The 14579-nt window shown below is 47.6% G+C and overlaps 1 protein-coding gene across 1 annotated transcript; it reads right to left on the bottom strand.

The window, feature by feature from the left end:
• Positions 1 to 1932: 1932 nt before the first annotated feature.
• LOC144142736 (uncharacterized) lies at positions 1933 to 12720 on the bottom strand. Its single transcript, XM_077674414.1, has 3 exons — positions 12584 to 12720; positions 10004 to 10176; positions 1933 to 2081 (listed from the first exon to the last, which is right to left on the bottom strand). Exons 1-3 carry the CDS (start codon positions 12648 to 12650, stop codon positions 2076 to 2078), a joined length of 246 nt encoding a protein of 81 aa, XP_077530540.1. The 5' UTR covers positions 12651 to 12720; the 3' UTR covers positions 1933 to 2075.
• Positions 12721 to 14579: the final 1859 nt, after the last annotated feature.

Genomic DNA, 14579 nt, shown 5'->3' with positions numbered 1-14579 from the left:
AATAGGTATAGGCTAGAGTGCTTTTGGCAAACACTCCCAAATAATGAAAAGTAAGCTACCTCTATCAATCAAAAAAATAATACACCATTAACGCATCCTGCCGGTGATGACATATGGAGCGGAAATTTGGCGCCTTACTAAACTACAAAACAAAATTACGTCGGCTCAACGGGCCATGGAACGAATAATCAGAGTAACACTTAGGGTCAAGAAACGAGCTTCCTGGATCAGAGAACAAAATAGAGTAGGAGATATCACAGTTCAAATAAAGAAAAAGAAATGGACCTGGGCTGGCCATGTGGTGAGACGAACCGACAACTGGTGGACAATTAGGGTAACAGAGCGGATACCAAGAGATGGGACTTGAAGAAGGGGAAGGCTATTAACCCGATGGAGGGATGAAATACGGAACTTCGGGGGTAAACTGTGGACTCGAGCTGTGCAGGACAGGAGCGGTTGGAAGTCAATGGGAGGGGCCTTCGTTCTGCAGTGGACCTGAGTAGGCCGATGATGATAGTACATAACTGACGGTAGCACCATCTTTATAACTAATCGACGTGGAATTGGTCTTGGTGAAAGCAAAAAAAGTAAAACCTGGTGTCAAAGGCAGGCAAGATAAGAGTAAATACTAAAAACAAAGATATCTCCTCAGCTGTTCCATAAACAATGAACACAAAAGGCCCCAACAGATGGCACGCAAGTTATGTAAACGCAGAAGAATGGGATCAAAATCAGCAAACTTCCATTGCATGCATTACGGATGATGAGCACCGCGAGGGTTGGTGGAGAGGAAAGCATGATGAGGCAGGGGTGGTAGAAGGTTGACATTTGTAGCAAAGCAAGCGGATAAGTGTTCAATTTTTTTCTGCGACAGTGTCGAACGGGCGGAGTTCACCCGACTTGGGCACTGCAAACTATGGGATGTAGTTATTGGTGCTGCTCAAGCTAACAACGCTAGACGGTATTTTATCATTTTCTTTGTTATGCCTTTATCTCGGCTCTTTCCAACGCTGTTTCTTACCCATTCCTCTTTAATTCTTTTCATAAAAACCAATGAAACGTACATTTTTTGTAAGAAAATGCTGGCATTCTCAGCTATACATACCTACCTATGTTGCCTCAAACATGCGTTTCCTTTGTGCTAAACTATATTGACACAAATGAACTGTGCCACCGGCTATAGCGGGGAGAGTGTATCTACATATATTTTTTGTTCACGGTCTGTTACGGCTGATACAATTTTTGGAATGGTACACAGTTGTGATACAGTATACTGAACTGATATCGAATTAGAGGTTCCATTCTACTACCACACTTTCCATTTCACCCCAGCATTGGAGTGAAGCTGTGTATTGCTGTGGCCACTGCGATTGGCCCAGTCAAGTGCTTACCTCCACTACACATTTATTATGCTGGAACTGCCTCTGGACAGCCTTTCCGTAAAAAATTTCATCTGTAAGGTGCCCTGCCTATAATTCAGAAGAAAAAAAAAAAGCCGGAATTATCCACCGCATAGTACGACGAAACCATATCTCCGAATACACACACGCATGCACATGTTAGGGAACGCCTGTCGGTGGAAAGCCTGAACGGCTGTGAAAATCAGCGACTACGCAATGGGAGCTAAAAAAAAAAAAAACATGATAGTACGTTAAAAAGTCTGAAGTAGCCATTCATGCAAACCTGTAACACAACAACACAATGTGGGACAAACAGTGTACTTCAATGAAAGGGCGCAAATTATAATGCACAGGATTTAATTTTTTTAACACTTAGAAAAGCATGATCAAAATTTTATGCGATAAACATCCCTCGTACATCTAACTATGCTTATTTGCGTACCACTAGATAAAGCACATAAATACACCATGTGCTACAGTCAAACGATAAAGCACATAAATACATCACGTGCTTCATGGAAACGAAAGCAAATACTGCAAAATACATTTTATTGTTTTATAAAATGGCGTTACATTCCGGGGAAAAAAAAAGCAAGAAATCTTGTTAAGTCCGGGCAAAAGCTGTCCAGCTGCCTCAAAGTGTGTTTGAAGCATGTTGCTTGACGGCCCATTTTTTTATTCCTGGAAGCAAATAAGAAAAGTTTAGCAAACAAACTAAGCCCAGAAAATAGCTACCAATTTTAGAAAGACATTTCAAGGACAATAATGCAAGAACCAGCTGAACACAGCCTGCTGATTTAAAAATTTGGACAGTCTGACTGACAGACCGATGACTGATTTATACAATCTGGCAGGACAGGAGAATGTTGAAATCACTGCGTACGAAAAAGCACTTATGTGTTATTGGACACCTTCACCAAATATGTTTGAATTGTTCGACACCAAAAAAATCGCATGGTCGATTCCCAAGTGCGGCCAGACATTGAAACCACTTTACAGCGAAAAATCACCCCTGGATATAAAATTGGGTTAGCCCACCTTTAAAGGGACCCTGCAGCACTTACCACTGACTACTCAATGTATTTTGATGTAAAGTCTACTGTCCCAGCAATCTCCTCCCCCAAGAACGATCAAAATCCGTTCACTATCACCAAAACTACACGCGATGAGAAATCGCGCATAATCTTTCCCTCTCGACTCGACCGCGGACAACGTGACGAAAGCTGCGTGCTTTCTCCCGGAGAGGGGGTGCGGCTCGTGGCGTTCTCTTCGGCGGCCTTCAATATTTCATGGGCCGGGGAGCTTTCTCCTTTCTTCCACAACATGGAGGGGTCTATTTTCGGTCTGGTGCCACAAAAAAGTAGCCATGGCTGCCTGTTCGCAAGCGCGTGCTCAGGCTGGTAGGGCGTTTTTGAAGCAGTAAACGTTTCTTGTCGAGTGGTCTCGTTGAAAGGGGAGTATTGAGTTCGTCACCCAAACACCGCGCTCACTCAAATCACAAAACAAACGTCAAAACTGTGCGTACAGGTTCAGGCATAGAAGAGGTTGGTACACAGCGCCAACGATGGCGGGTCGTCAGAGGAACCGTGAGAAATAAGCCGCGAAGCTGACCAGCGACAGCCAATAGGACAGCCATGGCCTCAATGACGTTGTGTAGGCCATGCCAGGGGTGCATAATGAGAATTGGAGAGCAAGGTTGGTTTTTCCGCGTCTTTTGCAGCAATTTGTGCGCTCGCCGCTTCACGTGCCTGTGTAATATTTGGCTCAGGTATTCCTGGCAGTGCAATGCACAGGTTTACTTGCACTGCTCAAAGAGTGTTGCAGGGTCCCTTTAAATAATTTAGCAGACACAGAAGTGTGTCAGGATGTAGGCCCAACTATTTCAGTCTTCATACAAGGCGTAGTTTGTATTTCGTGTTAATTTTTTTTTTTCAATAAACCCGAAAGGCCCCCTAGGGAGAGTATTATATAGGATAAGTGGACTACATTGGTGTCACAAAAAGGTTTAGAAATACAAATCTGGCACAACAAAAACAAAAAGGACAAAAATAAATTACATGCATCAGTGTAAGCAAAGAGGAAAAACACAAAATTACAATAATGACAGTTATCCGTAGAGTACTGTATTTGCACGATTCTAAGGCACACCTTTTTTCGCTTAAGGGGGGATGCGGGTCTTAACGGCCGATTCGGAAACAAGATTTTCGGATTCTGCAACAATTATTACACTTTTGGTCGAAATTTCGTGCCTCATGAACCAGTATTTACAACGCGATATTGATTTATAACGCGTGTGGGAGCCGAATTTTCATTGAAGCCGGTGAGAAAACGCTGCTTTTTTTCACTTCGTGTGGCGGTCGACCAGCATGGCGGATCGCGGCAACATCGGTACCGTTTGAAAGAGCGTCTTTTCGTTATTTTCTTGCCCCAAATGCCTCCGTGCAGCCATTGGTTGAATAAAAAAACGGCGCCAAAAGAACCCCACAACTGGCAATCCTATTCGCTGAACAAAGACACGTGACCAAATGCTGCTTCTTGATTGGTAGAGCCTGGTATGTGCGTCGTCTGCTGTGGTAGCGAGCGCGTCCGAGGCGACACCATCTTGCTTATCGTGTTCGCACAACAAGCCAAGAGCGATGGCAAACGCCGAGCGAAAGTTTGCTACGAGGCACAAGTTAGGAAAAAAAAAGGAAGCGGACAGTGCACAACTTCCAAAAGTGCCCTGCAGTTGCAGAGGAAAGCGCCGGGCCTGACGCGCTTCCTGCGCCGATCTGCACAGAAGCCATCGCCAATGAGGTCGGCCTAACGGCTCCACCAGCCAGCGTAAATGCGTCGGAAAGCGGTCAGAAAGCGACACAGTGATGCTGCAACACAAAGATGTGCTGCAGAGAGAGGTGTTTGCCCGAGAACAGCTGAAAGCGCTCTCTTTAACTCCTGCAACTGAACGGAAATCAAACTTGGCCACTAGCGCCGACAACGCTCCTACCGGCCCGCCTGACAAGAGCAGCTTCGCGATTGCAAGTTTGGACTGCGGCAACGTGTTGCTGTCGGCTGTGAAGTGCAGAGTTTGCGGTGACATCGTGACATTTAGAACAGACGAGCGGGCGTACGGCCTTTCCATAAAGATGGTAATCGCGTGTGCGACGTGGGGTGATATTGCCACGGAGTGGAGCTCTCCTCGCGTGAAGAGAGATAAGAAGGTGAATCGGTTTGTCGTGAACGTTCTCGCCGCACGAGCGATGCAGACGACGGGAAATCGCCAAACCGCACTGAACGATGTATTTGCTACAATGAACATTTCTCAACGCGGGCTGCACACCAAAACGTGGCAAAGCTATGCGAAGAAGCTTGCGCCCGCTGCGACTCATGCTGCCGACAACATGATGGCCACAAGTGCGTGGTCAGTGAGAAAGCTGTACGACGACCTGCAACTGGGGAACCCCGGTAACATTTCTGTTACGTTCGACGAGTCGTGGATGACGCGAGGCCACTCATCTCACATCGGCGTCGGCGTGGTCATCGAACTCTTTACGGCATAAGACCGCCGTCGACAATCTGCTTCTGCACGCAAGCACAAGTCAGCTGACAGCATGCAGCGAGCTTTCAAGAAGTGCCACTTCGGTGCCTCCAGTCAAACAGATTATGTGCCTGGTGGCTACTGACCCGATACCAGTGTAAATACACTGTAAACTGTACACATTGGGGGGCGGTCGCCCGCCCCCCAAAGAGGCCCTCAGTTTCTTATTTTTAGTTTGTCTAAGCATTCCACTTGCGCGAAGTTAAATCCCAACGGGTTGCACCGCATACGCGCACACGCCTCCATGGTTATCCCCACTTCAGCAGAATTGGCGCAAGGAGGGGAGCGATTCTTTATTCGCCTTGCCCCCGCCCTGCCCCCCCCCCCCAAAACCGATCTCTGGGACCGCTACTGAAGTAAACAGCTCTCATTCGTCGTCGACACTGGATCCTGTTCCGACTTATTTACGTGGTGGCATTGATGCGTTCAGATACGTTTAAGAAAAGGTAACAGGAAGAACAGCACACACATAATCGCGTCGAAACGTCGGCAGTAGTGCGCATACAAGCCCAGCACTGGCGGCAGCTTGTGGCCCCCCCTACAATAGGTAATTGTTGCTAATTGTTGCAAAAATCTGCGAAATAACTCCAGTATAGTATTACGGCGTAGGTGCTGCATAAGTGTAACAATTGTCAGTGTAACAATTGAAACAGTGTAACAAGCAGCTGAGGCTTGTGTTCCCTGGAATCGGGAACGTTTCCCGAAGTGTAAAATGTCTGCACATGTTAACGTTTTCGCTGGAGAACTCTTGCACAGAAGTGCAAAAAATTTTGCCGAATCCAAGTATCCAGCGTCGCCAAACTGGAATTTTGCCTAATTGGTTACAATTGCCACACTGAGCGGCTGGTACCCCCACTGAGGGGCAATTTCACCACCAACATGCATGGTGGGGTCTTTAACGTGCACTACAGGCACCGAGTACACGAGCGCGCATGCATTGACCCAGTGACGGGCGAATTTCGCCCTTGCCGCAGCCGGGTGGCCAGTCCCCGATTTCGGGCTCACCCCTGGGAGAGGGGGCTAGCATCTGTGGCGGGCAGCCGTTTCAGGCGGCGACTCCCACAACCAGATGCAAATCCCCCTGTTCTCCAGCTGGCAATTCAGGGCCGCACACCATGGGCAGGGTTCTTGCCGCTGCCAGGTGGTGGAGCGAAATGCGCGCCCCTCCTTGCTGTGACCCTGCAGGCAGTGAGCCCGCCTGTCACAGAGACGTCCCCGTTAGAACATTGTTTTAGGCGCCTTATCAGAGTAACAAAACAAGTGCGGAGGAGAGACAGGAACAAGCCGCTCTAGCGGCATGCCACACATGCAACCACGGGTGCAGGGAGGGATACCCCGATTGGTGTCCTCGGTATCCTGCTTTGCGATGGGTCGCCAGGCAGGGAGGGGAGATGTACAAGTGGCGACACAGGTTCGACGACGTGAAGTGATGTCATTTACTTCTGGTTGAATTCATTTGCCCTTTTAACTCGTGAACTACCGTATTTACACGATTGTAAGTCGACCCGAATGTAGGTCGACCCCCAAAAGTTGCATCTCTCTCTCTCTCTCTCTCTCTCTCTCTCTCTCTCTCTCTCTCTCTCTCTCTCTCTCTCTCTCTCTCTCAAAAAAAAAAAAAAAAAGGGTGCCGCCTAGAAAGTTGTATCACAAAGAAAAGCTCTTCCGGCAACCCACACAGCGGCTCTACCATCAATGATCAATGCTCCCACAAGAGCTGCGCGCTAGTGGTATGCGTGGTAGATGCTAAAAATAAAAGCTTTTGTATAAGCACCCGGAATAACCATGCGCTGTGCGCTGAACGGGAAGAACACATTCGCTGCGAGATGACAACCATCGAAGCAACCGGCAGCAGCCACTGCCGCGCGATACCAAAACAAACAACATGGCGGCTGACGGGAGCGGCCACGCCACCATGTTGTTTGATTTGGGCTACGTTAGCGCCGCTCATTGAATCAAGGGATTCGCTAATACTCATTTTGCTTATTAGGGACGAATAAAACGCTTCTTGACGCGTTTCTGCACGCGAAGGCGCGCTCTTCATGGCAGCAGTTTGAAAGCGCTCGGGACAGCCGGCTGGCGCTGCTGGAGATGTTTAGGCTTACCACGGTGGCAGATCTTTGATTGGCGCTTTCCCTAGCGGCGCGGATGATGCCGACGACGCTCCTCCCGGCCCACCTGACGAGAGCAGCTTCGTGATTGCAAGTTTGGACTGCAGCAACGTGTTGCTGTCGGCTGTGAAGTGCCGAGTTTGCAGTGACAGCGTGACATTTAGAACAGGCGAGCGGGCGTACAGCCTTTCCATAAAGATGGTAATCGCGTGTGCGACGTGCGGTGATATTGCCTTGGAGTGGAGCTCTCCTCGCATGAAGGGAGATAAGAAGGTGAATCCATTTGTCGTGAACGTTCTCGCCGCACGAGCGATGCAGACGACAGGAAATCGCCAAACCGCACTGAACGATGTATTCGCTACAATGAACATTTCTCAACGGGGGCTGCACACCAAAACGTGGCACGGCTACGTGAAGGAGAAGCTTGTGCCCGCTGCGACTCGTGCTGCCGACAACGTGATGGCCCCAAGTGCGCGGTCAGTGAGAAAGCTGTACGACGACCTGCAACTGGGGAACCCCGGTAACATTTCTGTTACGTACGACGAGTCGTGGATGACACGAGACTCGTCTCACATCGGCGTCGGCATGGTCATCGAACTCTTTACGGGATTAGACCGCCGTCGACAAACTGCTTCTGCACGCAAGCACAAGTCAGCTGACAGCTAGCAGCGAGCTTTCAAGAAGCGCCACTTCGGTGCCTCCAGTCAAACAGATTATGTGCCTGGTGGCTACTGACCCGATACCAGTGTAAATACACTGCAATTTTGTTGTTCTCACTGAAAACAAGTCTGCTGCTTCTTTCCTCGTTTTCTCAGAACACTGATTCTGGCCTTTTTGCAAACTTGCAGAAGAGCTATCTCAACTCTCATGCCACACACAACAATAATTTTTGTTGTATAATGGAGCAGAATGTGCAAAGCTCACAATGGTAGGAACAGAATTTTTATTATACGTGTCAAAAAAAAATTATTTTGCTCCCAACTGTATCTCATGGTAGCCAAGTTTTGAACGACAAATTTAAAACTGCCATAAAATCACTACTTGTGGCATTATCAAAAAAGTACTCCTACCATTGTGTTCCTTGAGCTTTCTAGTCCCTTTTAGGGTGCAGAATGCAACATTCAGTTAGTTCGGCTTTTTTCTACTGATTACGCAAAAAATCACTAGTTAATGTCAATTATACTGGAAACTAATTGGCACAGAAACAAAATAAGTGCATATCTGAGATCAGCACAGCAAACTACACCCGGGAGCCAAGTTCCATTGCAGTTAGTGAAAAAACAAAGAAAATTTGTTTAAGACCAGTGTTCCCCCTTAAAGTAGCCTTAAAATTTGCGTGTGCATTACAATAGGGCTCAAAACCGAAATCACCTCTCAATGTTCCCCGCTTTAGTTTTGCCAGCAGGGGCTGGATAAGCAAGCTTATGAAGCACGAGGGATATTTGCTGCCACAGTTGCCTGCGTCAGATAAAATGTCTTCAGCCAGGTACGTGGTGCCACGTCTTTCACGTCTGTGAGGTAGAATCGGCGCCAAATTATTTTTTTGAATTTTCATAAGTAAACTTACCTGTGTGTTCAATCGGGGGCGCGTAAGAATTGTGCAAATACAGTAACTAAAATGAATGACATGAACTATCAACAGCGTTATCAAGACATTATTTAGCAGTGCAAGAACTCGGTGCGTTATGAAAACATAAAGGAGGAGTGAAACGATATATATTATGCACGGCGATTATTGCACAGGGAATCTGTAAATTTCAAGGCTGGCTCGGTGGCAACGTGCGGTGGTAGTTTATTCCAGTATGTACTGCAGTACAAGGTATAAATGTCTGGGCAAACACAAGACAACGGCACGTGATGTGCTTGCCTTTTACATGAATGATCCCGATGTGGAAAATTGGCTGAGGGTTCACAGATAGGTTGTAATGAAGGTACACACGATAGTACAGCTATTAAAGGAGCCATGAAGAGAAAATAAAACTTCACCCGCCGCGGTGGCTCAGTGGCTAAGGCGTTGCGCTGCTGAGCACGAGGTCGCGGGTTCGATTCCCGGCCGCGGCGGCAGCTTTTCTAATGGAGGCGAAAAGCAAAAACGCCCGTGTGTACGAGATTTCTGCGCACGTTAAAGATCCTCAGGTGGTCAAAATTAATCCGGAGCCCTCCACTACGGCGCGCCTCATCGCCTGCGTTGCGTCGACGCGTTAAACCCCACAATCAATCAAAAAAAAAACTTCATTTAGTTTGAAAGAACTACGATTCAGTATCTCACTCAGCTCCATTACAGCCCCTAAAAGATGTTTTTTTAACGAAAAAAAAAAGCAAGAAGTATTAAAAATTTCAAATTTTGCGCCACAGTGACGCGTTATGAGCAAGAATGACGGCATACGGGCCAACAATAAAACATAATTTTCAGCGCGTTAACTGCACGTTAGCATTCAAGTGATGCGGTCAAATGGAACTAGAGGCCCCATTACAGACGTCCAGTCATGTGTCGTCGCGACAGGTCAGTTAGGCAGCCGCCAATCGCACAAACAAGTTTCCGTGACGTCATAGAAAAGTTGCGGGAAATTGGCTAGGGGGTCGCGACTGCTCCAAACGTTTTCTTTAATATCTCCGTTATTTTTTCGAAGATTGCGATGATATCGGTAACATTATTATCGGGACTAAGCAGTCTTTCTAATAAATCCAACTTGTATTTTGTCTTCATGGCTCCTTTAAACAGTGTTACACGAGTATAGACACTGCAAGCCTAGTCTATAACTGGGCTTTTGTGCTCAAACCGGCCTCCCGTGGCCTGAACGGGCTCCCTTGCTACAAGCGGGCTCCCGTGCCGCCAGCCACCAGCCCAACTATGAGCCTCCTCTAACGAGCTGATCCCAGAGAGGGTTGTCCCTCAGTGACGGTAAGTTCCCCCTCACCTTGAGCGAGGCCTTGAGGCAGCGCTTGGCCGACTCGATGGTGTTGCTGATGAGCATGGCGACCGTCATGGGCCCGACCCCCTCCGGCACGGGGGTGATGTACGAGGCGACCTTCTTCACCTCGTCAAAGTCCACGTCGCCCACCAGCCGGGTGCCCGAACTCCTCGTCGCATCTGGATGACGAGCGATTGGAAACGCTCGCACAATTACGCACACCCCAAAAGTGGCCACGTTTGAATAGCCTAATGCAGTTCGGGGCTAGCCTGTTAGCCTGTTCGGGGCTAGCACAGTTCTCAAATGGAATGTGTCAAGCTCCCCGACCTTGTGTCCAGTACAACAACCTGCTTGGTCGAGTTGGTTTTTACTTGGAATTGAAGAAAGGAGTCACGAGTGTGGTTAAAAACAGACAGGACACAATGCTACAGTGGGTTGAAGAGATGGAACAGGAGTGCTATGCACACCCTATCAGCCTATCTGTTTCTCAATCTAAACTGAAATCTCTATACTTCTATGCAAACTGGATGGACCGCAGCTGAAGCCACCAACACGGCCCACAGCTGCTGAAACAAGGCACCGATCACTGATAAAAGGAGGAGTGAATACCCCGTTTTGTTGCACTGCAACCTCCAAACACACCAAAGGACCCCATATTTACATCGCAAAACAAGACTATAAAAGTGCTTGGTCAGAATCAAAACTAAAAAAAAAGTCTAGATTTTATTTTGCAAAAAGTCAGTTGTTGGCTGTAACGTTTTCTTTTTCAGCTTTCCAGTTTAAATAAATAATTCGTTACTTTAATGTCCCAATTCATGTTTGAACAAAACTATTTCTAAACAAGTTAAGGTAGAAGAAAAATGTTATGACATATACAGTAATACAGTCTACGCCCGTTACAACGGACCCTCTGAATCCGGAAAAAAACGTCCGCTGTAGCCGAAGTATGCAGTATCCGACGCGGGGGGGGGGGGTGGGGGGGGGAGGGGGGGGCCTATGAGCCCTACAGTGGGTACTTTGACCGATATTGCATGCATAGTACATACACTGTGCTCTTTCTGCATGCCTGCAGCACCTCTGCACAGTTTCGCGCGAGGGCAAAGAATCGCGTAAACTCCGTTTCCAAAACTTAGCACCGGCACTTCGAAAAGGCCTAGCGCATGTGGTCAAGCGTGTAAAGACGCAAGATGAGCTGAGCAAACGCAAGAATATAACTAGGCGCAATTATAAACCAGCTATGAAACATCAGTCGTGGCCATCGACATTAGCTAGGCTCTTTTAAATCCCCTCACGACGAGGCAGGTTTTCCCGAAACCGTTCGTCAAACAAATCGGATCGCTGCCTGACGTTCCCTCAAGGCAGATTCCACATTTTTAGCGATTTTATTCTGGTCATTTAAACAGATGTAATGAAATAATCTGATGACGGTCAGCTCTAAAATGGAAAGTTAGACCAGTTGGACTGCGCACGGTTACCGGCAGATTGCACACAATGGATGGGAAACCCCTACTTAAGGCATTTCTTACCTTTTTCACCGAACGGAACGGGAACGATGCATGCGTGGGAATCATAAAAGCCGAACTTCACTGAACCCGAGTTTTTTATTACATAAAAAAACTGACGAGGGCAGACTCGCCTCCGAGTGCACCACTTCGAGTATTCGATTGCCCTGTTTTCAATCTCACCGGAGTTGCGTTTATCGGCAGCGGCCTTGTTCTTGACGGTACAGCGGACACTGTGCTTAGACAGGCCTGTACTTCTGGCGATGTCAGCCTGTTTTTCCTCGTGTTCAACAGCGTTAATTACGCTTAATTTATCCGACAGTGAAATCAGCTACCCTGCCGCTCATGCCGCTGGTCGCACAAAAAAAAAAGCCACTGGCTTGGCTTGGCTGCGCCAACGACCTGGCTGTTAGCAATGTTGCCAGACATAATAGTTTTCTTGCCAAAATAAACGAAAAAGCACACCGGGTGCCGGCCCCGCGGAAGTCCGCTATAAACGTTCAGTCGAAACAATTTTCGCCTAAAATTTAGTCTGTTGTAGCCGATAGTCTGCTCTAGCCGGGTCCGTTGTGAGCGGAGTGGACTCCATTTAAAATGCATGGGTACCAGACAAACCAACAGAAATGGTCTGTTGTAACCGAAAGTCCGTTGTTGCCGGATCCGCTGTAACGAGCGTAGACTGTACAACAAAGGTGTGGACCAAGTCAAAGGAACAAAAATCAGAAAGGAGATCTTGAAGGGGTTAACAGCGCACAAAGGCAAGGACACTCAAGGACTCAAGTAAAAAAATACAGGACAGGACAAAGCCACTTCTCTTCGTTGAGTGACCTCATGTGCGCTGTTAATCCTTTCAAGATGCCTCAACAACCAGCCCACCAAGCCATCCTCATGAGCAGAAAGAATTTCAGTGTTAACAATTTTGTGTCTGTTCAAAATCCCATCTGAGATGCACCTTCAGTTCCTGCCCGAGTTCCTCGACATCACAAAAATACGATGCAAGTGCTCTCAGGACACAGCTGTAAGGCTTTCCCTATAGTAAAGAAGGTGGATTTTTTATGTTACACGCATTTGGGGCCCTTCATACCTGGAATAGCATTGATGCCGCAGTCAATGACGACGGCTCCTGGTTTCACCCAGTCAGCCTTGACCATGCGTGGACGGCCGATGGCCACCACCAGGATGTCTGCTTCCCGGCACTGCGCACAATACGATCACATTAGGGGAGAAAGAATTCCCCAGGGTACTTAAGTCTGCTGACGTGCCTCGAAAGTGAAAGCCGGGTGATTCTCACCAAATACTGCTTTACTGCTACCAGAGTCCTTCAATGCCTTTCTGGCCATGAAAATTCGCTATCACGCTATGGGAGAGCTTCGTACGCTGCCACGCCGCGGCACTGGTGTTGATCGGAGGGCAGCCGGGGGCGTGGTCAGAGCGCATTTGGCAGGGAACAGACCACGGAGTAAGATAAAACAGACGCTCGCTGCCTTATCAGCAGTGCGCTGTCGCTTTACGTGTTGTGGGTCGCCCAAATTGACTTGTCATTTTGTGAGTGGTGAAAAAATCTGGTGCGAACGGGCATGCTGCTACTGTGTTCCTGTCTGCCGGTCTGGCTACAGAGCAGCGGCGGCCGCTCGATGCCCTCCGATCTGCGGTGGCGCCCCTCGTGGGAGCCTTTGTCCCCATACGAAACTTGGCCGGGAGTTTCATGACCAGAGAAGCATTGAAGGAATCTGCTGCTACTTTGTATTCTGGTATCTTTCTTCACTTCCCCATCCTTTGGTGCAAATCACTTCAACAGAGTCAGAGCTCTCCGTGGCCGGTCTACTCACGTTACACCGTCACTACTGAACACATGCCAACTCTAGTTCCGGCGCTGGTAATGTGCCGATTAAGATCAGTGGTTAGCACTACAATCGTACTCGTTTCCTACTCAGGAGACCTGGGCTCGATTACCTTTCAAAACTCCAATGTATCCAATTTTCTTTTCAAACTAATTGATTTACATTACTAAAATTATTCCACAGAAGCACTTAGGCAGAAATTTCAACACTTTTGTCAGTTTGCTTTAGAGTGGTGGCCACTTTGTGTACCAGAAAACACTAGTTAGTAAAATGGGGCACTTAAAGGAGCCATGAGGACAAAACACAAGTTCAGTTCATTCGAAAGATTGCCTCAATAGAATCATACTGACACCACAAAACACATATTCGGTTCATTCAAAAGATTCCCTTGATAGAATCATAGTGACACCACCACTTCGCTCAAATAAGCTACATAACTAGGAAAAAACGGAATGGCCATGCGACCCACTAGCTCATTTCCCGCAACAGAACCTATGATGTCACATGAGCTCAGCTGTGCGATTGGCTGAGGACGGAAAAAGCAAACGCAAAATAGGCACGGCTTATAGGCTTCCCAAACGTACTATTTGCGCTTAAGTGTAATGCATATTCATTTTACAGCAGTAAGAATGGTGCAGTAAACAATTAAAGTTACGAAAACGCACGTAAGCATAGAAGTACCGATGCGCACACCGCACTGCTGTTGGTACTGAGCACACTATGCTTGTTTTCGCTGCACAGCCCTCCGCCGCTTTGAAGTTATTTTACAGGACACTGGCCAATTGGCGTAAGCGGCGTTGTCTTACGTGACCCTGTTTGCCAAGGATTCCCCAGGTTTCATGAGATGATCACTTTTTACAGTAACAAAAACAAGCCAGGTGCAAATACGCTCAAAAACAAAGCAACGGCGGACAACGGTTTGTGGATGACTATAGCAGCGCCATCTGGGAGGGCTGACGGACAGCAAGGCAGCAAACCCGAATGACGCAATGGAAGTTCGCTTGAATACACGCGCTTCTAATGTCATTGCTGACATTACGAAAACCTACGATTTGGCGGGTGAATCAAAATTTTAACCTAAATTGATCAATTTCTCAGTGAATACGGCATCATTTGCTGCCGGACAAGCGCTGGGGGCACCATAAAACACGAAATCTTTCGAATAAAACAAACTTGTATTCTGTCTTCATGGCTGCTTTAATGCTTCGTCCCTTACAACAAACATCAGGCTCCGCTCAC

The sequence above is a fragment of the Haemaphysalis longicornis genome, unplaced genomic scaffold (assembly GCF_048455015.1).
Source record: "Haemaphysalis longicornis isolate Haplotype H1 unplaced genomic scaffold, Haemaphysalis longicornis Haplotype H1 scaffold_6, whole genome shotgun sequence".
Taxonomy (NCBI): domain Eukaryota; kingdom Metazoa; phylum Arthropoda; class Arachnida; order Ixodida; family Ixodidae; genus Haemaphysalis; species Haemaphysalis longicornis.
This window is presented reverse-complemented; position numbering and strand designations above follow the sequence as displayed.

Coding starts and splice junctions, on each gene's coding strand:
- LOC144142736 (XM_077674414.1), bottom strand. CDS start 12,650: ATGGTCAAGGCTGACTGGGTGAAACCAGGAGCCGTCGTCATTGACTGC. Junction 10,177..12,583: donor CGGCATCAATGCTATTCCAG/GTATGAAGGGCC, acceptor CTCGTCATCCAG/ATGCGACGAGGAGTTCGGGC.